Source organism: Globicephala melas, chromosome 14 (assembly GCF_963455315.2).
Source record: "Globicephala melas chromosome 14, mGloMel1.2, whole genome shotgun sequence".
Taxonomy (NCBI): domain Eukaryota; kingdom Metazoa; phylum Chordata; class Mammalia; order Artiodactyla; family Delphinidae; genus Globicephala; species Globicephala melas.
The window spans coordinates 85011542-85038980 of NC_083327.1; the positions used below are offsets into that span (position 1 = coordinate 85011542).

Here is a 27439-nt window from a genome sequence, read left to right on the forward strand (position 1 = left end):
CAAAGAACAAAGGGTTAAAGAGAAAACAAACAAGATAATGAGACAAACATAAATATAATTACATTAAAGGCAAACGAACTGACAGTCCTAAAGGAAGCAACCACTGAAAGTCTCAACTACTGCTGATTACAAGACACATTTAAAATATAAGGATGCAGATAGGGTAACAGTAAAGGATTGGAAAAGAATATGACATGCCAATAAGTAAGCATAAGAAAGCTGCTGTGGCTATTAGACACAGAAAACTTTAAGGCAAGAAGTATTAACAGAATAAAAAGAGAATTTCATAGTTACAAGAGGATAAATCATAGAGAAGACATAACAAATACACAAATGTATAAGCACCTAATAACAGTTTCTAAAAACATGAAGCAAAATTGAGAAATATATAGAAATTCATAACTTTTTTATACTGGAAATTGTATTTCCATTAAAAACTGGAAAAAACACATTCACAAGTGATAACATTTATAACGTGACCAGTATAATTTAACTAAAAAAAGATAGGATCTGTGTAAATAAACTATATAAAATGTTATCCAAAACTAAAAAGTCATGTCAATGCTTTTGGATGAGAAGCCAATATACTCTCATTTACAAGTGAAGAAATAAATGCGATATAACTGCAATCAAAATCCCAATGTGGATATTTTTAATTGAAAACAAACACGATAAAATATTCTTTTTCTTTTTTAAGTTTTCACTATGAAGGAAATAAAGGGTCATGATGTCTATAATCTACAAGGAAGTGGCACAGTCAAAAAATAAAGGCAAAAAATACGTTAAAATGTTAATAATTCTTGAATGTGGGTATGAGTATACATTTTAGTATAATTTCTACTTTTCTTAAGTTTGAAATTTTCCTTATAAAAATGTAAAAAATGCATTTACTAAGTAACAATTTCCATGAAGTTTTCGGAAAGTAAATGAAAGATGAAGATTATTTTACCAGGTATGTATGATAAATTTCAACATAGTTACAATAATCAAAACAGTATGATCACAGTCGAGGATTAGATAATTAACAATTACATGGCTTAAGGAGTCCAAAGAAGTATTTGAATTTATATGAAACTTCAATTCAATTCAGTGGAAGAAAATAGATTGTTAATTAAATGGTATTGATTCAACTCATCAGGAAGAAATAAAGTTATGTTCATAAAAAGTATAACTCCAGAAGCATTAATATGCAAAGAAAATTTTAAGTACAATTTATATTACTTTGAGGATAGGGGAGGTCTTCATAAGCAAGACAGGAAACCAGATTTGATAAAAACAAATGAAAGATTTGGCTTCAAGAAATTAAATTTCTTTGTATTTAAAATAAAATCTAAACAAAACTTTTGAAAAGCACCTAAGAAAATGTGTGTAACACATAACAGAGAAAATGTTAACATCCTTAACAAAAATATAGAATGAAAACTGATTTATAAAAAAAGTAAAGAATTCAACAAAAATTACACAAAAGTTGTGAACAAACAGAAGTAGGAACAAAGTCAACAAACATGAAAAGATCTTTAATGCAGGGAGTTGTCAGAGAATGGCATACTTAAAGAGAAACAGTTTTCACCCTATGTGAGGAGAAGTGTGAATTTCTACCGTCCTTTTAGAAAATTTAACATGTATCTACATTTCTAGCACCGTATGCAATGTGATATATATTTTTAAAGGACAGTAGATGACTTTATAAGAGTTTATTGCAGAATTATTTATGGTGCAAAATTCTAGAAACATCTTATCAATAGGAGGAAGGTTTAGTGAGCCTTTAGCTAGTCCTCCATACTACGTGATGTCACATAACTCTTAAAAATAGGCAAGCATCTGGTATACCGTCGGCCCTGCTCATCTGTGGGTCCTGCATCCGCAGAGTCAACTGACCTCGGATCCTGTACTATGTTGCTTCAACCTGTACAGGCGGAACCTACGGACACGAGGGCCGAGGGCCGACGAAGGGATTTAGGGACTTGAACATCCACTGATTTTGTTATGCAGGTGGTGTCCTGGAACACATTCTCTGTGGATACCGAGGAAGGCCTGTAATCATGTTTTTGTTTAAAGATGCATGTTTGTGCATATAAACAGCTTAGAATAAACAGAGGAGAATGCATGGTTCTATTGGTTCTGCAGAACAGGACCCAGCGGACCGCCGGGTCTCTCATCCGCTCTGTGCAGACGGAAGAGTGACCCTATTCATCGTCCAGGGCCATTTTATACAAGGGACGTAATACCCGTATTCTGGTACCTGCAGGGGCTCCGGGAACGAACACCCACGGCCGACTCTATTATTGTTTTTCTTGTATATACCTGCACTCTTTGAATTCTTAAAACAAATATGCAACACCTTTAAAGTGATTTAATCATCATAACTATACAGTATACACCACTAACATGTGCATGTGCATTAAGCACCAAGTATAATATTACTTGCAATTAGATTTTTAAATTTTCTATTTTATAAGAATATCATTATTGTAATCATTTTGCTAAAATCATATGCAAGAAACTTGTTCCTACTTACATGACTCTTATTTATAACTTAAAAACCATGTATACACAGAGTTTTCAGCCAAAGGATACCTTAACCCAGTGCGTATTTCTCCAGTCTTACCATTGCCATAAGAAAGAGAACCGTGGATAAACTCCCATTTCTACAGACATGAAGACTTTAAATCGCACGCATCCCTTGGGCTGCAGGCAGAAGAGGGTGTGTTGTCCTGCATGACACTGACCCTTCTGCCATCCCTGGGAGGGTGCTGGCAATGTGTCCAGACTGCCCTCTGTAAAATTAAGATGTATATTTTTTTCCTCAAAGAAGGTTCCCCATAAAAACTCTGATGATCATATTCTTGAAGAGGTCAACTTTATTTATTACTTATCTGTCTCTAGTCATTTGTAGACCTAATGTGTTGTGTTTGGGGTACCTGAGTGAACTGCTTCTAAGAACTGAAAGCAGATTTCTCTAGAAAGAAATGTTATGATCAGTACCTTAATGGATCATAGAGGAGATACACAAAGCATCTGAGCAAAAAAGAATAGATTCAACTTCACCAAGACTAGGATGAACCAATAAACAAGCGTTCCCAAATCTAAAGATAAAGACGGCATCACTTAAGATGGACCTAGTCAGACATGGAAACAGCCAAAGGAAAGTCCTACAAAGAAAAGCTGGTGGTAACCACCTACACACCGGCGAGGCCAAGAGGGGTTTTAGCCAGTGGACTGAGCTCTAATGGACAGATGGGTGGACAGGTGCACGATGAAAACACGTGATACATTTCTGAAACCAGCGGGCAAGTCACGCCTTCTCAGAAAAAAAGGAATCAAACTACCTTAGCCTGATGCATTAGAACATTTAAGGAATCTCATTCTCTCTGTTCTGACCTCATGTTCAAACCAACCTTGGATTGCCACTTGGCTTCCTGAAGGATTGTGACCACGCTGAATGCCAATATTCTGATGCTTATAACTAGAATGTATGCTTGCAGATCAATAAAATGGAATTCAGGTTTTATAGATCAATCGCATTGGCTTGGTTAATAAGATCTGGATTCTGATGAATCCATTTTCATTTGCTTTTGAGTCTGTGAGGTCAATGACCAAACGCTGGACTGTGATAAATTCAAGGAGAGGCCTCTTGGAAAATGACTTCCCTTTAAAAGTACCCATTCCTATGTGACCAGTTTCAATTCTAATTCATGTTTTAGTGACCTTCACAATACATTGTCAGCAATCTTGTCAAAACGAAATATCCAAAGTAAATATAAAGTGCACATAAAACAAACAAAAAAAACCACATAAATTCTTTTTACATTTCTTTTTTCAAATATAAATTTATGCCAAATTACATTTTTGTTTTTAAATATAAATTTATTCCAAATGACACTTCCTGGGCTAATAAACTTTCAAAAATTATTTTTACCTATGTGATTGATTATTAAGGTTTAGCGATCCGGTCTGGTACATCTCTTCCAACTGTTTCCTGTTTCCAAAGTATAACGCAAGGTCTGTGGCAATGATGGCTTTGCGGATGATCTCAAGCACCTGTTCATATTCGCTGGAGCTCAGGGTGGAGAAGATATTGTGCCCCTCCAACTAGGGAAAAAATACAAATAAACACCACCAATAACAAGCACAAGCTCCAATCTAATGACATTTTCAGTTACTTGAAACAACAGTCAGTCAATGGCATTTGGTCAGGACAGGTTTTGGGGGAACAAAAGGATAGTTTGAAATGACTAATGAAATTAATGTTTTGGTTTCTCTTCACGATACAACAATGAAGCTACCACTTCAATGAACTATTTAAACTACGTAACATTTCCCACCATAAAATCCCAGTGATTTAAATATACACCTAGTTTTGGGATATTTCTAGTAAGGAATTAAAGGACTGGAATATGCAAAATATTTAAGTAAAAGACTTTTCCTTTTAAACTAATTAAGAACTTCGGTAAGTTTCACATTATACTGGAAATTAATGGGCTTAAAAAGTCATCTATATATTTGTCCACTTCCGCAAGCCTCATGATTAATAAACTATTTTCTCTGTATCATAGAAGAAAATGTCCCAGGACCTGAACATAAAATTTAGGCATATTAAAAACTCTCCCTACAGGCAAGAATGCTTTTACATAAAGCACAAATCCCTGAGGTGCAAAAACTGTAAGGCCATCCTGTCTTCTGTCCTCATGGGAGATGGACCCAGCAGATCATCACCCTAAACAAGACCAAACACTGGTCATTTGAATTCTGTTTTCTCATAATTATTCTTCTGTATATGAATCTTTTAAAAACTTTTTACAATAATTTCTTCCTCGGGATTTTAAGTTTTATTTGTAGTTGAGGTTAAAACGGGTCATTTTTGTTCAAACGAAAAAAGGTAGATATTCAATTTGTGGGTTCATCAATTATTTTTTAATGATTCATTAGTCAACACAGTTGTACTATAAACTGATTTTTAATTGTTCCCGCTTGTCTTAAGCTACATATATTGACTGATAAATTACATGACAAACTTGAAATTATTAAAGTATATTTCTTTACAAAATCAGACATCTCACTAAGATATCGTCTGCTTCCTATTACTCTGAAATAAGGTTGTATGTGCCACATTTATTTTCAGTTATCAGAATCTTCCTGTATTATTTACTTTAAAGGTATTATATTTATATTTAAATTATCCTATGATAAATGGAGTTAGTTCTAGTTGGTTCTTTTTCAGACAATGATAATAGTAAGGACATGTTTGTAGAATGCTCTAAGGTTATAAAGCACTTTCAAACACACGATTGCACTTTCAAATTATAACATTTAAATGCATCTTTGATATCTAATTGAAACGAAGTATTTGCTGAAGCATTAACAACATTTTTATTTGACTAAAGAAAAACTGCCGTACTTATATAAACTGGTTATTTCAGTAATTTTTAGGAAGGTGATCTCACTTGAAGCAGCCTTCATAAATACAATAGGGCCAAAGAGGTGGACATCATAAGGACAGGACTTCAGCTCAACACAAGGAAGAACCATCTAAATGTTCAGAGTTACCAGGTGAACTATGCATGGGATGCTGTTTGTGGAAACATTCAAAACACAGGCTGGTTAGTAACTGATGGGAGACAAGGGGTGGGGATTTAGTCACTGGGAAGGTAATTAACTTCCAAGCCCCTTTCAACCTCAACTCTAAACTTGTATTGTACAAAGTTACAAGAAAGAAATCTTGACTCTGACTTGTGCTAAGAAAGCTGCTTTGCTTTGATCATAACTCAAGTAAAGCAGCTGGCCTCTGCTTCAGCACTTAATGCTCTGTGACCTGGGCTCCCCCCCTCATACACATGTTCCACATTGGATGTGTTTGGCTGGTACGCATGCACACATCTGCTCTTGGCAGGTCGTCTGAAGAGGAATCACGTGTGATCTATATTTATATGATTTACTCTCTCTATCACCAACAAACTATTAAATTATAGCACATAAAATATTCTCACATACTGTTGGATTTTACGTTTTAACCTCTCTAAAATAGGGACTTCTTAGCCTGGGTTCTATAAATTCTCTTGGGGACCACAGAGCAATGAACTCACTACAACTGTATATAGTACGTTGAGTGTGGCATCCATAAACACGTGTTTTCATCAGATTCTCAAAAGTGTCCACGACCTAAGACAAAGTAAGACCCATTTTAAAGGATCTGTATATTCTGCTGGCTATTTCAGATTCATTATTTCTTTTTTTACTTTACTTTTCGATATTAAAGGGAAACTAGGTGGAAAAGTTCAGCAGTGAACCTTTATAATGAACAGCTGGACTACTTCCTTCAACATTTTACAAGAGTAAAGGGAATAAGTGATTAAAAAGAAACAATAGATGGCCCCTTCCTTTCAAGAGAATATAGTATATATTTATCAACACTTTGCTCCTACCAAAACAAAAGACAATAAGGGAGATACAGCAACCAAGCACAGCAGATAAACGCTGAAAATGCTTTGAAAGCTCCAATTTCACATTAGTTAACAACCTAATAAAACCTCACAAAATAATAAGATGCTTTTATATACCAACTGATAAGTTTATTATAACTAATATTCCAGGTTACGCTGTTTAAAGTTTGTATTAATTCAAGGCAGTTGATCCCATGTTGTATCAATCAAGCATAAAATAACAAGCATTTTATACCCAGCAATGTTTCTAAAGTCCCAAAATAGGTAAGGAGCATATAATTCTTACCTCTGTGAAAGCTTACGAGTGGGCTCTGTTTGTAAAGGCTCAGCTGCTTAAGTAGCTAAGATTTGTGAGATATGTACGAGAGAATAGAAACAACGCTGAAACGGTCCTGATGCTGAGAGACTTATCGGGGACACACTTTAAGGTCTTTAAGGCGGATGGTCCTTAAGGTCCCTCCTACTCTCAAACATGATGGGTCTAAGGATTCTCAGCGTTCTGATTCACTGTTAGAGCACTGCTTTCTTGCCACAGCTGTATCTTTCCCACCACAAAATGAGGAATGTGTGTCTCATTGAGCAGATATTCAGTCTGTAGCGTCTCACTTTGGGTAAGGATATTAGTAGCTACTATATCCAAGGTCCTAAACAACGTAAGTTCATTTTTTTTAAGGCGTTCGCTGTTCAGTGGTACACAAAAAATAGAGTAGCATGGTCCCCACGAATGAGGTCAATGAAGACCACGGGAGCACATGGGACGCTCTTCTCGGTGGCGACATGAATTCTGAAGGACCGGTGGAGGAACAGAGGAGGCATGAGACCCTGAGCGTTCGCTGGAAGCACAGACACTTCCGTGCAGCTGAGGCAAATTTAATACAGAAATGGTAAGAACTAAAGTAAAAGTTTTTTAAAAAGGCCGGGATGCAGGGCTTCCCTGGTGGTGCAGTGGTTGAGAGTCCGCCTGCCGATGCAGGGGACACGGTTTCATGCCCCGGTCCGGGAAGATCCCACATGCCGCGGAGCGGCTGGGCCCGTGAGCCATGGCCGCTGGGCCTGTGCGTCCGGAGCCTGTGCTCCGCAGCAGGAGAGGCCACAACAGTGAGAGGCCCACGTACCACAAAAAAAAAAAAAAAAAAAAAGGAGAATAACATGTTCAGACATATATTTGGAAGATAAATTTGAGAACCACAAGTTTGGGGAAGTGGTGATCAATATGGGGGAAAAAGGGGCTTCCCTGGTGGCGCAGTGGTTGAGAGTCCGCCTGCCGATGCAGGGGACACGGGTTCGTGCCCCGGTCTGGGAGGATCCCACATGCCGCGGAGCGGCTGGGCCCGTGAGCCATGGCCGCTGAGCCTGCGCGTCCGGAGCCTGTGCTCCGCAACGGGAGAGGCCGCAACGGTGAGAGGCCCGCGTACCGCAAAAGAAAAAGAAAAAAAAAAAAAAAAAACTGGGGGAAAAGTCAGTCAAACAGACAACGTCTAATGAAGGCGGAATTTGGGATGTCACTCGGGAAAGGTCCTTGATGGACATGTAGGAGACTGTACGCTCAGAGGGGCGAGTTCAGCATCCACTACAGGCGCCAAATGGGAACTCTGTCTCCTATGAATGCCCCTCACGGCCTGTACACAGCCCCTGGCCCCAGTCACCGGGAAAACAGTCCTGAGACCCAATGTTGAGACAAGGGGCAGCTCAGCAAAAGTTAAGAATCTGAGCCTATCTTTCCTCTAGATGCTTTCACACTTCTCCTTACTTCATTCCTGACTTAGTCTCCTCCCACTGCCCACTCGGGGCGGGGGCGGGTGGGGAGGGTGGAACTGCCCACTGCATCTTTCTCCCTGTGATGGAAGTGAAGGCAAGTGTGAACGAACATACACCCCTCCTGCCGTGCTGTACCGTGAATAGTTCTGTGCTAGTGTGTGAAGGACTGAGGTTAGCTTTTAAATATACTTCCCCTTTCTGTTTGCTGAGGTTGCTGTGGTCACACAGGGGGCCTCTTCCCCACGCTTCCCCAGTCGCCCAGATTATCCCATAAGTAATTGTGGCAACAACACTGAAAGTCAGCATTCGGGTTAACGAGACTGTGGTCTGTAGACACACACACACAGAGCCACACACACACAGCTTTGAGGAGGCCTCGTGGGGAACCATCTCTAACCATCGTGGTGAATTTTTTTATCTCCTCTTTGGCCACGTTGCCAAAGGATGAATAGTTCGGGACTGCGATCCTCTGTGCAGCCAGAGCGCTGAAGGCTGCCTGCGGAGATGAGGACGCCGAAGGAGAAGCCCTTCCCTACCCTGACCACTGGGCGGACAGACCTATCAGAGGGCTCCATGTGACGTAATGACATATTGTTCTGTCTGATAATTCAGTAACTGGATGTTGAAATTAAATTTTACTCTCGGCCAAGGATATCACCTTAATTGGTCAAGTCTGGAGGTGTCCTGACAAAACTTCAAACTGGCAGGGCTTGGTGACTGGAGCTGGGGGCAGGGTGAGGGGGAAAGACTCTAACAGGGTCACTGGCCCGTGGGGTGAGGGAGGCACCATCACGGGAGCTGTAAAGTAACTCAGCACGATTGTGGCCACACTGAACGCCAAACAGAGTTCAAGCGTTTGGAAACAGAACCTTACGGTGCCCCAGGCTGACACACAGGCGTGAGAGCCACAGCCTGTTAGGATGGCTGGGATCCCAGGAGGCCGGCCAGGTGGAGCGGCAAGAAGAGCCGCTTGAGGGCGGAGCTGTGGACGCAACAGGCATCTGTGCTTTTGCTATCCCTGTCCCCCCGGGCCTGAGACATGTGCTGGCAGCTGCGAGACAGTGAATAAATACGTTCGCTACTGAAACGAATTTCACGAGGCAGTTAGATGGATCTGAGAAGCAAAACTCAGAGGAGCTATCGTGAGCATGTACGGTCGGCAGATTCTAGAGATTTCCAGAAAATGAAGGGGCCCTCCGCCATGCTCCTGCCCGTGAAGATGGGGCCATGAGTTTATGCCCCCTATGTTTCTCCCTGTCACAGCTCACACAGGTGGTGTTGGTCAAGCCAGGATACAGATTCAGATTTTAACTGGTGGGCTGAACCTGTGGCCATGACGGTTCTTCTAGCCAGCTTCCCATCCCATTCGTCTGCTGAGAACCTCACCTCTCTAAAGACACAAGAACAAAGGTGCCCTTATGTTCCCCCCACCAGTGACTGAAATGCCTTCTCTAATACTCGGAATCTAACTACCCTCCAACAACTCTGTGGATGCCAGCAGCGTGCCTGAACTTAATTCACTGCCTGAGTCCCCGTGATGATACTCTGGTCATTCTAGGAACACCGCATCATGGAACACAGAGCCCCCACGTGGCTGAGGGTTTGCTGAAAATGCGACAAACTGCTCTGTGCCACCTCCACTGTCAACGGCGGCAAACGGAGTAAGTCTTCCTGCCAGAAGTCTTCCTTGGCTGGGTCAGACCCTCTCCACCCCTTCTGCTTTGTATCACTGCTGTATCACACAGTTTATATCTTATTCCATCCAGCAGCCATGTACCTTGCAACCCTGGCCTCTGTAAATTCTCTTATATTTAAAATAGGTTTTCTGAGGGAACTTCAGGAAGGCTATTAAAATTCATTTGCAGATTAAGTTGCCAGAAATGCTGTCACAGTCACATGTATGAATTCATTTAGGACACAGGATGCACATGGGGCCCAGGAGTCCTAATTATTCCTAAATGAAGGCGTCCTGATGTCCTTTCTGGCGCAGACCCTTCTTCCTGGGCAAATAAATAGCCTAAGGGGAAAGCAGATATAAACTGTCATAAAGTTTTATAAATGTCTATTTACAAAAAGCATGTTCTAATGCATGTGTGTGTTAATATACATGTGTGTGTATATACACCTATTATACACACACATATATAGAGACATGCATCTATATCATACACACATACAAACACATACACATATACATATATCCACACACATCTTTTATCCTGCCTAAATTTCTAGGTATGTATGCATGTATCTATCTATCAGCCAAACATACATAACATACACCATTTAAAAAATAAAGTATTGTTGCCAAGGGAACATCGGGAATGGTGACTACCTATTGCTTTCAGGGATAGAACCAGCCCGGGAGCAAGGGGGACATTCAGCCAGCTGCCGGATATGACTCCGTATCTGACAGACCTTTCACTCTACCCCGCAGGTCATCAGAAGAGCACCTGAACTTCAGTGAGCTCACCATTTACCTTCTCAGCCCTGAGGAAAAGGGGCCTGACCACGTACATGTTGCTGGGTTTTGAAAAGATCTGAGTGTGCAGTACTACCAATCACTGGGACAGCTGGGACCATGAGGCACCACTAGGAGAAGCTACGGAGAGGAAAAGAGCCCTGGGTGGTCAGGGGAGGGCTGGGCTACACAAGAAAGGAAAACTGCACCAAGTGGCAGACACCTTTCTGCTTCGCAAGTCGCCCACAGCCAGGCGCTGCTGAGGTCCTGCCGGGGCTTTGTGTCACAACCTTGAAAATTCCAAATCCTTCCCGTAGACATGTAATCAAAAGATCTAATAAGATTTCTCTTCCTATTTTGAGGTGCTGACAGTGAGAGGAAGAAACGGGGTCCACTATTCTTAAGTCAAACAGAGATCACATTTTAAAAATTGTCTGTGAGAGGAGTCAAAGCATTACGAGGCGATAGTTACGTAGTTAAGATGACTTTGAGAAAAAGGTTTGAAGTGAAGAAGGAGCGTACGTATCTCACAGGGAAGGGAGACCAGTCAGCATCCAGCTCAGTCACTAAGGACATCTTAAAAGCAAGAAAACTCGATTTAAAAACACACAAAAGAAAAAATAAAAGAACTTCAATGCACTTAAAATCTTGTTTGCCTAACGTTCAAGATTCGTTGTTCAACACATTCTGGTTCAAGAACATGATGATCCATGTAGATTAAATTAACTACGTGAAACAAACTTTGCCTTAGGGTATAACGTACTTAAAAATCAAATGTGATTGCAAAATATATATAAATCTTTTAAAAAAGGTTTTACGATAAGATGTAGCTGCTGTTTCTAAAGAAAGCCAGAAGAATATCCCTCTTTTACGTATAAACCGTGGGTCTCTCTGACAAGACGACGCACACACGGGGCAGCGGTCAGGCACGTGGCCCTGGGCGCCTCACCTGAAGGATGGAAACGGTCTGGGAGAAGTGATGCTGTTCCATGGTTGACGTGGAGTATAGGGCCGCCAGGGGGTGGTCGAATTTCTGCAGGTAGCTGTTACTGAAGCCCCTGTGGTCCAGGTCGTGGCACAGACACGCAATTAGCAGTCCCTTGCGCTTAAGGAGAAACCATAGTGCACAGATGTTCAAAACAAAGAAATGGGAGATGAGGAAAGTTACGGTTAGTATTCTTATCACACTGACTTCTGTCACTGATGCAGCCAACATGCTCATGAATGCCTGAAATAACAGATAATCTAACTTCTTTTTTAACCAGTTTCTTTGTCTTTCTGCTTAGGAACTTAACAATCAAATTATCCTTGAGTTTTCCTGATCGACTCTGGTAAAAAGGGTAGGTGGTATCAAATTAGAGAAATGTTCCAAAGAATCACAGATAAAGCAAGTCTGCAAAAGGAGAGGACAGTATCAGTTCTTCACTTAAAAATCCATTCAATATTAAATTCTAACGATGTTACTGCTATCATAAATGAGGAATATAGCAAGTAAATCATACAGCATGTGAAAAATGGCAAATTGTATACAAAAAGATGAAAGGAAGAGCAGGCTGAAGGGGACAGGTGAGAGGCGGGTGGCTGTGATGTACAGCAGTCAGGATGGGCCTCAGACAGGCAGAGGTGCAGGTGAAGGGGAGACGCAGGTGGCTCCCGGGGGTGGGGGCGGGGGCGGGGCTCTCAGCCAGCGCACATCCTGGCAGGGGAGCCTGCCTGCGAGTCACAGGACCAGAGTCACATGACCAGGACTGACCACTGCAGGGGCTGCGGGGAGAGGAGGACAGAGAGGAACCTGAGGGCAGGGCAGGGGAGGGGAGGGTAAAGATCTTGTATTATCTGTGATCCAGGGACCGATGGCGGGGTTTTCAGCAGAGCAGTGACATCATCTAGCTGACGCTCTTTAAAGATCCCCACGCTGGCCACTGTATTGAGAACAGACTCCAGGAGGGTGGGAGAGACCTGGGGGAGGCTTTCGTCGTGACTCAGGCAAATCATAACAGAAGCTTAGACCAGGACGCTAGCAACGCAGGCTTAGGAGACATGACTAAAGTCTGGAAGATTCTGCAGGCAGAATCAACAGAGCTTTCTGGCAGGCTGGGCATGAGAAGAAAGGAGGGCAGGATGGCGAGCGGGGGAGGGGAAGCCAAGCCTGAGGGCCAGGTCATCAGCCTTAGACGCTGATGGACGGGGTCTTCACTGAGAAGGGAAAGTTGAAAGGGGAGCGGGCTGGAGGAGCGCTCGGGAACCGAGGGTGCTGGGGGTCCTGGGAGCCACGTGAGAACAGCGACGCAAAGAGGAAAACTGAGCTCAGACCCTTGGACCCGCACGGCCCCTGGACCAGAGCATTTTCTGGGGGGTGACGGAGCTGGTTTCAGAGAAAAGGGGAGGAGAGGAATTGCAGGCGGCCAGCACAAGGGCTCCACCAGGGGCCGGCGGCAAAGAAGAGCCTAGAAATCCGGAGGGAGCCGAGCGGAGAGGCAGAGGCAGAGGGTGCAGTGAAGTGGAGGTCACAGCCTGCGACCTGCACGGGATGCAGAGCCTGCGGAGGACCAAGCGCGGAGGGAGCGAGTTAACGGAGCGGGGGGCGGGGGAGGGAAGAACCGCGAGGGCAGGGACCTCTGAGACCAGGGCAACTGGCAGGGCGGCTCTGGACAGGAGCCCGGGCAGCATCGAGGAGGGCGTGAAGCCGGAGTGCGCGGCGCCACCGGCCGCGGGGCCGGCGCCTGCACAAAGCCCCACCGGAGCACTGCGCCTGCGCCCTGCTGCTGCCTTAGTCTCGCCGAGCCGCGCTGGTTTCTCCTGCCACCTAATGGGCGGGGAGGTCGCCCCGGGCACCCGCACCCCTAAACTATGCGGTAGGCAGGGGACCAACCCTAAGTGTTCGGAGGTCTTAAGACACTGAACTGTGTATGTTCTGGGGGTCGTTTGGTTTGGGGGCTGTTCCCATATTTTATGCTGCAACGTCAGCCATAATGAATCTGGTAAGAAATGTCAAGGTTGTAAAACCTGGCACAATAGATAAAAGCTTTCTAATTCCTTTTAACCTATTTTATTTGTATTGATGTTCAATAGTTTTGTCAAGTGCATGCCAGAATCAAGCATCTGAAAATAACTTACAAAGTAAAGAACTACCTTTGTTAACTTTTCCTTTAAAAACATCAAAGGATCATTTCTAAAGCTCTACTAGAGATTACATATGCACCTTACAAAATATATTTTAAATACTTATGTATGTTATTTGGGGGTTATTTTTAGCCAAAAGACCTGAAGTTTCTGGAGAAACAGAATGATATAATTCTAGAAACTTAAATGGAAGTCAATATGTAGTAACAAAACTTATCTCATTTGTCTTAAAATGTTCCCATTTTTGAATATAAATTTTAACATAATCCAAAAGAATAATTTCTATAATTCTCAAGCTTACAGGCTAAACTTTTGGCAGAAAAGATAATAAAATTGCTTTCTTAAAAGGAAGTGAATGGAGAAATACTGAAATTTTCAAAAATATGGGGTTCAATGAAATGGAAAATTGTTTAGAAAAATTTATATTAAAAAAGAAAAAATTCATCGTGTGTGATAAATAATTTATTAGGCTAAGCCCCATCTAAAGATTATTAATAAAAAAAGGAACGTTTTGACTCTTTACAATAGCATTTTTTTTCTAAAATGCGTCTTTCAAGTTTCCCACCCAAATTGTGAATTTGGTCTGACAGGATGGAAAGGACAGGACTGGACCTCAGGGTTCTAGTGTTGGTGGACATGACCTCAGGAGAAGCACAATTTCTTTATCACAGAGACACAGCTCCCTTTCTTCACGTGTCCTGAAGCAGGAGGAGAGAAGGGTGGATTCGAGTTAGGGCTTTCATAGGGCTGCTGGGACCTTGTGGAGAGAGGGCAGCGAGGCCATCAGGAAGGTCCCGTCTGGGAGGAGCACAGCTGGGGCGAAGGCGCCCCATTACCAAACGTGGGCTGGGCATTCAAGGAAGGGGCTCGACAGCAGTGCATGAATGGACTAGGTGTCCCCAAATCTTCTCTGAGTGCGTCACCAATTCCAAGTCCGTAAAGTCCGGTGAATCAGTGGAACATTGCCGAGCCCCTGTTCCCTTATGCTAGAGAAGGTCAGATAAGCATTTATGTTTTAATTGTATTTAATGCTCTGGGTTCTCAGATGGGTAGGATATGTCTCCATTATCCAGGGCATAAGGGCAAAGAGAACAATTCACTTTGTTTACATCCTTTCAGAAGAATTCAGCTTTAATAGGGAAGAAAGACTACAAAAATGAGTGTTTCCTTGAGGGATATTTTGATGAAGTTGGAATTTCTGTATCTACATTCCTTATACAAAATAACAGGGAAAATGCTCGGGTACAACAATTTAAAAAGTGTGCTTCTGTGAATTTACGGAACCAAATTTGTCCTGGAATGACACAGAGTCGCCTATTTCATAAACGTACTCCAGACACAGAGTACTTCAACCCACTCAGGTTATTTGAAGCGGGGGGGAGAAAGCGTGTGCACACCCACCTCGAGTTCGGTGAAGAGCCCGTGGTTGTTCTGGAGTATGGCGTACATGCAGTGTGCCACCGTGACTGCGTGCTTCCAGTTGTGGTAAGGGACCCGACGATAGTTTTTCTTCACAGACATGATAAAACGACACAACTTTTCAAGCTCAAAGCTGTGCGGAAAAGAAATTGTCATGACAGAAACTGGTAAAGAACCAGTACGTTCCAGGAGACCACTAGATGTGTACGTCTGTCCTGTACGCGCTTGCACGGGTGAACACTTCCGCGGGGACGGGATGCAGGAGCACGGGGGCCTCACTCACCAACCTCCTCACTGCTTCTCCAGCCAGGTGAGAGAGGCAGACTCTTTGGTGGCTCGTGCTCTGACACGGTAACGGGCCCACAGGGGAGCAAATCCCAGAATCAGCTTGCCGTTACCCATCATGAACACCCGCCACCTCTTCCTTAGCTTTCAAGCACCTCCTGCATCCCATCGTGCTCAACAGACAACAGCGTATCATCATCCTGTTCAAGGGTATTTTTAGCTAAGTTTTTCCAGAAAGCAGATTCACAAGCTGCGACCATGCATACTATAAGAATTTCCTAGGTGAGTGATGATCCTTTCAAGAGGAATCCAAATTACCATGGGACACTCAAATTATTAAGCGGTGGTAGCAGATGGCTATATCCAAATCTTGACGCAGTCCATGAAAGAATATGACGTATTTTATCATACAATATGGTTATAAATTTTTATGTGTATCATGTGTTACACGTATTTAAAGCCCCACCAACTCTCTCAGTGGATTTAAGGCAGCTTAAGACAAAGGCATATCAATATGAAACAGGGGTCCCCGAAATACCAAAGAGACGAGAGTCCATAAAACTTCTAAATACATGTAACCTTTATCTTTCTCCACTGAAAATGTTCAAATGTCCCTGAAGTGTGAGGTATGTGATTTTAAGAGTTTCAACTGGTCAAACTCTCAATTGCTATCTAAGAAGTAAGTGGCATTAGTTACCCTATGTGCATCCTTTTGAGACAATAATTTATAAAAGTCACTGATGGAAATAAGAGAAAACACAGAATTCAATAGGAAACAAGTGACAATTTAGTTCTAGAGACGCTAAGAGCCTCTATAAGCCACTTAATGACTAAATTAGTAAAAAAAGAGAAAAAGAAAATTATTCCTTGCATTTTAAGTATGTGTTTAAGCTGTTAAAAAAAAAAACAGATACAAAGTCATGAAAGGCCTCTGGGACAGGCCACAAGGAGAGGAGAGAGATTTGCAAGGAAAGGGCAACATAACTTCATTACTAACAAAGGACTAGACTTTGAATTAGGAGACCTGTTTCTTTCACACTTGTTTTAACTGATATATCGAAGTTAAAGGTGAAAGTCGATGTTAAATGTGCATGTACATTCCAAAACACACCTAAAAACAGTATGCAATTATGTTGAGAAGTAACCTCTGTCTCTTTTAGCTCCACCTATATCCTTCTGATCACCTGGTTAGACCTGGTTGTTAACCAAGGGGCAGCCTCTGAGGGAATCTAAAAAGGCTGCACATTTGCCCAATAATCTTAGCCTTTTTTAATTTAAATATCTAGAAAAACAATTTCTATATGGCATATTTAAGGTAATTATCAACCAAAAAAGTGGCGAGGCATTTAGGTAGGGGAGGAGGATTTTAAAGCAAGTGTGTGGGTCACACATACCAGGCTGTCCCACAGGACTGGTGGACCATGTAGACGAAAATGCCAGGCCACATGTTTTCAAAGGGACCGATGTCAAAGTGGAACCTGAAATAAACAGAAAGCACAGGTCATGAGTAAATGTAATTAATTAGGATAAACATAATAACAAGTAAAGGGAGTAATTTAACTTTTTGCCTATCAAGAGACTAAAAAAAAAACTAGGAGTTCGGCCCCCTCTTCCTGCCTCTCTCAGTCACATCTCTGTTGTATTCAAAGGTTTCCAGGAGGAAATTCCACACATTCCCTCAGGAACTTAGTCCAAGATCTAAGCAATTGCTTAATTCTTTATTAAGCAATCTGTAAAAAAGGAACGTTGTGTTTGTTATCAGAGCAATGACAAAGTCCAAAATAATTATATTATGAGCCCTACACATACATTGCACAGCTCACAGATACGGGGGAGGAGCTCATCTGAAATTTTCTGAGATGAAAATTAGTCTATTTCCTACTTTAATCCAGAGAAAAGTTTCATAAATATTAACATCCGAAGTTATTACCTATCCTTCATGTGCTAATTTGGTTACAAACATTTAACCCAAATAAGCAGAATGGGAAAGTATTAAAAGAGACCATTTTCCTCGCATTACAGCACTTCTGACACCAAATGTGTGAGTTTTCCACACCAAGCAATTCTCCGGTTCTCTGCAGACGCCGGCTGACTTCCTGCAATTCAGTTCAATTCTGTCATTACCTGGAGTTAACGCAGACCCCAGAGGTTAGGGGCGCAGGCCCACAGGCTGCCCCCACTTGAAACGTCAATCACAAGCCCAGGCCACCCACACTTCTAATGCATCGGCTGTTCCCACGACCCCTCCTCAGGTCAGATGATGCGCTAGGACAGTTCCAGAACTCAGGGAGACACTGTGTTTACTCTCACCGGTTTACTATGAGGGATACAACGCAGCAAGAGCCAAGCGAAAGAGAGGCACAGGGTAAGGTGGGGGGAGGGCAAGGTAGGGGGGAGGGCAAGGTAGGGGGGAGGGTAAGGTAGGGGGGAGGGCAAGGTAGGGGGGAGGGTAAGGTAGGGGGGAGGGCAAGGTAGGGGAGAGGGCAAGGTAGGGGGGAGGGTAAGGTAGGGGGGAGGGCAAGGTAGGGGGGAGGATAAGGTAGGGGGAGGGTAAGGTGGGGGAGGGTAAGGTAGGGGGAGGCCTGCGGAGCTCCCATGCCTCTCTGGGGGCACCCCCTTTATAGCACCTGATGCCTTCACCAACCTGGAAACTCGCCGAACCCCTTGGTTAGGGTTTTTTGGAGGTTCCAGTACATGGGTACGGTTGACTAAATCACGGATCCCTGGTGATTAGCTTAATCCCCAGTTCTCCCTGGAAAGGAGTCCAAGGGTAAGGCTGACTTCCAACCCTCTAATCATAGGCTGGTTTCTCTGGCAACTGGCCGTCATCCTCCGAGAGCCACTCAAAAACTCAGGGTGGCTGAAAGAGGTTTCGTATGAGTAACAAAAGATGCCTCTCTCACCCAGATCACTCAGGGAATTACAAGAGTAAAAGGAGCTCTGTGCCAGGAACTAGCTACATATACATACATATATATATATATATATATACACACACGCACACACGCACACACACTATATAATACATATACTGTTAAAAGATAAACTGAGGCATATTAAAAATCTTAAGAGTTTATTTGAGCAAAAACCCATTTGAATAGAGCACCACCAACTTAAAGCGGTTGAGTGCTTTGGTGACAGGAGCCATGGAAACACATCTAAAGAGAAGATGCAAAGAAAAGAAAGTATTTGATTGGCTACAGCTTAAGGCCTAGTTGGCTGTTCAGAACTGGCTATCCTTAGCATTTCCATCTCGTTACCTTGAGGCATTTACAGGTTTAGATTTACAGGTTCGTTTACTAGGCCGCCAGGGCATTAAAGTCACATCAGTCTAACGGCCTCCTTGTTTAATTAATTTAAGAATACTCTGTTTCCAAGTATAAACAAATATCAGCTCTGGATCACTTCTGAAGGTTTTTTATGTAGTTATATAGTAGTGTTGGCTTGTACTTCTAATGGGCAGGTCCTACCACCAGTATCAAATACATTAGCATAGGATTAGAAACAAAGTGTGAAAGTTGAACTATTTATTACTAAATTCTCAGATTTAATTTGTAAATTTAAAATTATATGGAAATGAAAACTTTCAGCTATCTGATATTAAAGGTCATTTTGAATATTAAATATTACATAGTGTAAAGTGTGCAAAAGACTAAAGACAAAAGCTAACATTTAGGTTAAATCATTTCAAAATGGTGTTCAGACTTTTTTTTTTTTAAAAGATAAAGAGATCTGGCCTTTCCTTCCTTCCAAGGGGAAAATGGCAACACAAGAAACCACACATGTAATATGATATTTATGATTCTAATTCTAGAACCCATTTCACTTTAAATTCAATCAAATTAAAAATCTGTTCCTGAAGAAACTGACAAGACAAAACTCTCACAGTTCAATTTCTTTGCAAAGACGGGCGGGAAGGTTGAAATGCATGAGGCCTTGCCATTCCTCTGAAGTACAAATGCTATGATAGGACAGCTTCTCCATGGTGACCCGGTAAATGCACTCCGAATGACGAATTCTGTGATACATCTGGAAAGCAAATCCAACAGAGAAAAAATAAAGAATGTTTAAAGTAGTTTTGTCATTAAAGTTCAGAATTAGGTATAAAAAAATCAGAACTATAATTGGATTCACTATTACTTTCCATTGACTACTATTGCTATATATATATTTCTATGTACACTGAAGATATCCATGACACATGTGACTTTGAAGATACAAATAGTTTTCAAAAAAATTATATCTCCTTTTTAAAAGACTTATTAAATTCCCTAACAAATGGCTTTTTGCCGGACGTTATCTCTGGGTAGAGAGATTACCTGGTACCTTATTCTCGGACTCCCAGCCTCCAGAATGGAGAGAAGTAAATGTCTGCTGTTTATAAGCCACCTGGTCCATGTATTTTGTTACAGCAGCACAAACGGACTGAGACAGAGACTAAATGAGACAAGAGTTAAGATATTTTTTTCTGTGTCTCCTTTTAAAAATATTTAGCTTAATTCTTGGTGATCTCAAGGTCCTCTAGTCCAGGGAGTCTGAAAAATGTTCGATTGTAAAGTTCTTTACTGGTAAGATAAATTTAAAGATGCATGCGTAATAAACGTATACTCCTTCAGCAATTATACGCACATGCACTGTGCTAATATATTGTTTATATTATGAAACAAGCTAAAATAGAAATTTAAAAAGATAAAAATAAAAAGTACATATTTTTAAAATATTTTATTTTATTTACTTAGTAAACAAGACTCTTTTTGTTCATACTAAACAATTATATATTTTGAAATGAAGCACTGTAATTGTATGTTATCAACTGTCAAGTTTTTTCTTTACTACTTTGTGAGATGGTGGCGTCAAGTTTAATACTTAGAAACAGTTGTACTATTGGAGAAGAATATGCCAAAAAGTATGCGGATCCAGATGGAATAAAGGTAGTATTGACTGTTCTTAAATATCACACTTAGTTTTGCTCCCTAATGACTAACACTTTTGACTGAAATTCAGACAAATTTCCATTTTCCCTGATGTAAATCAGTTAATCTTGCAAACTAATCAGTTGCGTCTTTATATATTATCAATCAGGTTCAAAACCAATGACACTCAATGAAATCATTCATGGTGAAGATTTTAATAAATTAAAAGCTGTTTCATAAAATACATTTTTTTAAAAAATTCAACTTTTGAAGACAGAGAGGGAAAAGGAAATAAAAAACAGATGGAACAAACAAAACAAATAACAAGTTGATGGACTTATACCTAAACATAAAATGCGCCTGGTCTAAATATCCCCATTCAAAAGAAAAGGTTATCTGATTGAACAGAACTGCAAAACCCCAACTCACGCTGTTTACAGGAATCCTACTTTAAATATAAAGACTCAGATAGGGTAAAAGTAAAAGGCTGAAAAAGATATTTAACACCAGTCTAGAGAAAGTGGGAATGGCTGTACTTGTATCAAATAAAGTAGATTTCAGAGCAAAGACTATTACCAGGGATAAAGAAGGTCATTTCAAAATGATAAAGGGGTCAGTTCATCAGGAGAGCCTCATACTCCTACGCGTATATGGTCGGTTGGTTGTCAACGAGGGTGCAGAGGCGAGTTAGTGGAGAAAGAAGTCTACACAACAAAGGGATCTGGATCAGTGGGCACCGGTGGGCCAAATAAACAAACAAATGTTGATCCTTCCCTTGTACCATACACAAAAATTTACTCAAAATGTAAAACTATAGAACTTCTAGAAGACACCATAGGAGAAAATCTTTGTGGGCTTAGGTTAGGCAAATATTTCTTTGATACAGTGCTGAAAGCATGATCATAAAAAGAACAAATCATAAATTAGACTTCTTCAAAATAAGAAAGAAACTGTTAAGAGAATGACAAGCCAAACGCTGGGAGCAAATATTTGCAAATAAGCAACGTGACAGATGAGTTGTATCTAGAATATATAAAAGAACTATTAAAGCTCAATTAAAAAAAAAACAGACAATCACAAACAAAAATTAGGCAAACGATTTGAGAAGACACTTCACCAAAGAAGACATGGAGATGGCAAATGTGGAGAAACTGGAACACACACAATGATATTGGGAATGTACAACCACTTTGGAAAACGGTTTGGCAGTCTCTTAAACATCCCCTCACCGGATGACCCCACCGTTCTGGGGATTTACTCAAGGGAAATTAAAGCGTACGCCCACGCAAAGACATGTGCAGCTTTATTTGCAACAGCCAAAAATGAAATAGCTCAAATGCCCATCAACAGGTGGCTACATAAACAGCTCATATCCATTCAATGGAATACTCAGTAATGAAAAAGAATGAACTATGTACACACACAATGTCATGGATGAATCTGTGCTAAGTGAAAGAAGCCAGGTAAAAAGGAACACAGATTTTATGATTCCAATTATAAAAAATAGTTCTAGAAAATGCAAAGTAAGTTATAGAAAGTAGGTCAGTGGTTGCTTGAAACTGGGGGATGAAGATGGGGAGGGTCCCATGGGAGGGATCACAAAGGGGCCCCAGAAGCTTGAGGGGGTGATGGGTACATCCGCCATCTCGATGTGGTGACGCTTGCACTGGGCTGTGTGCAGACACACCTGTCAAACCGTATGCTCTACACGCATGCAGTTCACAGTATATTTATAAACCCCAGTAAAGTTTTTTTAAAAAGTTTGCTCCCAGTCTTTGTAAAGGTATGTGATAATTTGTATATGTGACACACAAATTTCAGCAAAAAAGTCACATGATGGTGATGAAAACATCCGTTTTCAAAGTACTCTGTGGCATGAGTTTATTTGGAAAAGCAATTATCTTCTTTTTCAGTGTTAATGTTACTTGCAATTTGAAAGTTCAGATTAAATGCTTATTTCTTTGAATATGTCTTCTAAGTAACAAAACATTGCCATTTGTCATCAGAAAAGATCAGCAATTTGGAGTTACCTTTTTGTGAAAGAGATATGTGTAAATAATCAGTGAATTTAATAACTATTCCAAGTACTTTGCCTCATAGCAGCAAATCCTTGGTGGTACAATGGAAATGAATGTACATTGCAAAGCTGTCCTCCTGATATGGTTGAGGAAAAGCCAGGATGGGGCTTAAAAGTGCAGGCTGGACACCACTGTCACCTCTTCCTCCTTGTAGAAGGCCCACTCTGTCACAGGGGACTCCACACTCTGGACAAGACACAACCACCTGACGCATGAACTGGATGAAAGCTACATCCGTGTATGACCAATCAAGAAACTGTAGTTTCTTTAATATCATTTACCTAAAAGAAGTTCTCACATTTCCCTCCTACCCCGCAATGGACTGTCACTTGCCTTCCACTCGAGATGATACTGTAGGTTCTTGTAGGAGGGTGAACAGTCAACAGGATTTACTCAGTATTTACCGTGATTCGGTATTACCCGTTATTCAGTGTAATTCTATGGTGGGGGGGGGTGCTAGTAAAAGTAGCTATTATACGTTAGGCAGCAAAATAATACTGCTGTTACAGTCGTGAATACTAGTGGGCACTAACTCTGTGGCAGGCAGCGTTCTAAGTGCTTTGCACGCACTACTTCACGTAACTCTCACAAAAATACTGTCATTTATCATTTTACAAGTTTATGACCTCCAATTAGAATAAGCTATATTTTTATTTATTATTTTTATTTATAAACTTATATTTATAGTTTCAATAAATTTATAATGTTTACAAATATATAAATTATTCAATTTAGATTTATTTATTTTATTTTTATTCTATTTTGTGTTCAGTGTAGGGAAGTAACGTGAATTTTAACTTTACGGCAAAAAATAATTAGTTTTGGCAAATTTTATAGCTACTTTGGTCCCCATTTTCTACATGACCTTCAATATGAATAGTAGAAAATAATATAATGTAATATTATTAGTAAATGATTTTACCATATTCATCCTACTGCAAATTACTTTTCTTTATTTTATTTTTTTGCAGTACGCGGGCCTCTCACTGTTGCGGCCTCTCCCGTTGCGGAGCACAGGCTCCGGACGCGCAGGCTCAGCGGCCATGGCTCACGGGCCCAGCCGCTCCGCGGCATGTGGGATCTTCCCGGACCGGGGCACGAACCCGCGTCCCCTGCATCGGCAGGCGGACTCTCAACCACTGCGCCACCAGGGAAGCCGCCTACTGCAAATTATGAATGAAGTAGAAAACCATGCGGCCTAAGCTGATTTTGCATGAACTGCCTATGGCAGCTGAGTAGTTAATCTTGGGCTCCCTGTCCTGCCGGAAGAGACCGCAAGGAGAGGTGGCTGCCATTTATTCTGATGGTGTTTCAATCTTAGGCTCTAGGATATGGAAAAGTCACAAAAGACAGAAGAAAGAGGACCTGGAAACAGGAGTATAACCTAGCATATTTCTACCACATGGTAAAAATGCCACCACTTATAATTTTATAAATATTGGCATCCAAGAATACTTACTGATGCTTCAGAATGTTTCTCTTGTGCCTATTTCTACAATCATCATCACTCTGAGTAGACATGGTAGTGTCTGGAGGATGCCCTAATATTATTCACGTCATGACAGGCCTGGAATCACTTAAAGGTAAAGCAACTAAGAACCAGACTCCGGATCACCTGCCTGGGTTGAATCTCCTCTCCGACTTTCACTAACGGTACACCTTTAAGTAAGTTACCTAATTCTCTGTGCCTCAGTCTCCCAGGTACAGACTGTGGACACTGCAGTACCCAAGCCAGGAAGAATGTGAGGGTTCAGTGCAGTAACACACTTAAGGAACTGAGAACAAACTCGGTCAAGTGCCGTTAAGCTCTCAGTGCTGTTGGCAGCTACCATCTGCTCATCTCTGATGACACCAGCACTGCTGCCACTCCATTTGGCTCCTTGATGTTAGTCTGGTGAAGGATTCTTGAGTGGCAGGGGCATCTGTGCTGTCTTGCAAGTGCCGACTGTGCGCATCGCCACGCAAGTCTGCACTCAGTACGTTATGTGGGAGCTTGAGAGAGTCCGTAGTGGGAGCCCGCACTCCACAGAAACTGGGGAACGCTACAAATAAGGCCTCTTCTTGGGTAGAGAGCAGGCTTTACCAGCATACCACTGGGTATGGGCAATCCACAAGATAAAAGTAACTTAACTTCTGCTGTTATAAACTGTGCACTCTTTTCCCCTTTCTACACAATTCACATTTCCAACCTAATTGACAAAGTATTTGCTAGAGTACAAATTTTCAATATGATGTTTGTCAACAGTATTAAATGATATCGTTAATAAAATTAATTTGGTCCCCTAAATAAACCTAAAATGAAAGGCACACTCCACACGGGCATGAACAAGAAACCCTGTGCTATGTATTTAGCGGCATAAAACAGTGCTGCAGTGGGTGAGAGAAACACCAGACCCAGCACAGGCTGTGCTTCGTGGTCCGGGACTTGAAGGCCCGTGTGGGACGAGAGACCTCGCTGTGGCTGCTGTGGCCAGTTACTGAACTGAGGACTCTGTGAAGAGAAAAGGTCATGTAAGTCTCCCGCAGGGCAAGTAATTCCGGATCAATTTGAGTAAATAAGTAAAGATCAAGTAAATAAGTAAATGAATGAATGAATGAATGAATCCAAGAAAGAAGAGACCAACACAAGGAAAAATCAACAGATTTACGCCCCCTAAGAACTGAGTTGATAAAAAAAGAATTGAGTGATTAAAAGTATCCTGTTGAGCGAGAGAGAGTCATGGACATATACACACTAACAAACGTAGTAAGGTAGATAGCTAGTGGGAAGCAGCCGCATGGCACAGGGATATTGGCTCGGTGCTTTGTGACCGCCTGGAGGGGTGGGATAGGGAGGGTGGGAGGGAGGGAGACGCAAGAGGGAAGAGATATGGGAACATATGTATATGCATAACTGATTCACTTTGTTATAAAGCAGAAACTAACACACCACTGTAAAGCAATTATACCCCAATAAAGATGTTAAAAAAAAAAAAAGTATCCTGTTGAAAAAATACACCATTTGATGTGTGACTTCCTTTGCCTGCGTGGTTATTCTAGTTTATGGAAACCACAGCACCAAATGCAAATGATATTTCTTCCTTGACCAGATCCTAGGTAGAAGTGTTTACAATGCTGTCTTTCTTAAAGACAAGTGAAGGAGAGCATAGCCAGGGCTGCAGAGCCAGGCTTACACACATTCAGAGCCTGGCTCTGTCACACACTTGCTGTGTCCATTCTTCCTCCTGTCAAGTGGAGCTAATGATACTCACTCAGGATTGCTGGGGGACTAATGAAGCGAGTTTTTATACGTCAAGTGTCCACAATAGTGCCTGTCCCAGAGTCAGTGTTACATCGATTAGGAGGACTTCTTATATTACAGTCACCTTAATAGTCACCTTCTGGTAGAGAAAAGACACGCAGTACTTGGTGGTTGAATTCAGGAATGAATAAAGTTTGGACCATTTATTAAATCTGTTCCTAGCCAATTGGTTTCATCTTAATAACGATTTTTTCCACCTTCCTTTAATGTTAAATGTCTCTCGATTCAAAATGTACACAGCTAATCTGCTTTTAAAGGACTCCTTTTTTCTAGGCAAAAGATATAAGAGGTATTTACTATCCTGTTAGCTTTTTGCATCATATCAAATTATTTCTTTAAAATCACATGTATGAGTAAATTAATTGGCTCTTTTAGTTTTAAAAATCTCTTTCACTCTTTTTAAAGGTTACCGTTCCATTGACAGTACTATCAATTATCTGTCAAAGATAAAATGGAGATGTTGCCAGTCAGAGACGTGCCCCTTTAATCCAATAAAAGGGGTGTAACCTAAGAGATCTACAGATGAACTAAAGAAGAATAAAGACATATGCCTCCAGGACAGGCCTTTCACTCAAACAAGACCACTGAGCTGAACAGTAAGAGATGCTCTCACATGATCACATTCAGTATTAGAAGCCTTTTACATGTGGTAAAATGCTCCTGTTAAGGATATAATAATCTGTGCGGGAGCAGAAATATTTTGAATTTCCCAGGACCAACCTGTTTAGTCTGACTCAGTAGCCAGCGATTACAAGACCCTTCACACTGCACAACGCTTCTTCGTACTTGAGATCTCAACAAATATTCATGTACCTTCTCTAGAAACAAGTAGAGCATTGAGGGAAAGCAGGGAGCCATGGATACGATTAATTGCTTGGGACAACGCTAATACAAGTTGTTGTTTTTAACGAAGCTTCATAAGATGCTTGGGGAAAAAAATGTTCAAAACTGCGAAGCAGACTTGCTCAAAGAAACATCCTGTAAGCGCCCGAGTGAGGACAGGAATCCAGGTCTTGGCCTTTACCCTAGAGGTCTACGATCTGACATCCTCAGCTGAAGAAAGCGCTGAGAAGCTCTTGTAAAGAAACCAACTGCTGGCTTATTGAAACTGACATAAATTGGGAGCTGTTTGCTTCTTCTTTCTTCTTTAGAAGGATGCTTGCTTCAACAAAGCGAGTATTACTTTAAAGAACGTATGTAAATTGGTCTTTTTTCTGAATTGGAACAGAAATAACCCCAGACTGGAAGGCCAGGGAAGGGAAGCGGAGAAGAAGAGGTACCCTGAAGCTGCAGCATCAGAGGCTGTTACACTTTTTGAGTTGGAGAAACTGTCAAAAACTATAGAATTTTTTTAAGCTTTCATGAGGAGAAGAAATATTGCAGTTAAAAGAAGTGGTAATTAACTCCACAGAGAGCTGAAGCTGCATTACTCGGATTTCAACATGCACCTTCAAGGCAACCAGCCCTGGGTCTGCTCAACCTGGGAGAGTTTTACATCCGGAGCCTGCCAGCGGGCGATGACTTACTACAACCGTGGCACATACACTACCTGTCATTGTTGGAGAGCAGAAATAATTTTGGTGAGTTTCAAAGTGTTTATAAAAATTACAGGGCTTCCCTGGTGGCGCAGTGGTTGAGAGTCCGCCTGCTGATGGCAGGGG

At 41.5% G+C, this 27439-nt stretch overlaps 1 protein-coding gene across 4 annotated transcripts in view; it reads right to left on the bottom strand.

Moving 5' to 3' along the window:
• Positions 1-27439, bottom strand: part of PDE10A (phosphodiesterase 10A) — a 584018-nt gene that overhangs the window by 31786 nt on the left and 524793 nt on the right. For all 4 annotated transcript variants that reach the window (XM_060283260.1, XM_060283259.1, XM_060283262.1 and 1 more), the window contains 5 exons: positions 19373-19515; positions 16881-16964; positions 15184-15334; positions 11609-11764; positions 3920-4092 (listed from right to left, as the gene is read on the bottom strand). In XM_060283260.1, coding sequence (XP_060139243.1) covers positions 3920-4092; positions 11609-11764; positions 15184-15334; positions 16881-16964; positions 19373-19515 — 707 coding nt within the window. The remainder of the gene's footprint in view (positions 1-3919; positions 4093-11608; positions 11765-15183; positions 15335-16880; positions 16965-19372; positions 19516-27439) is intronic.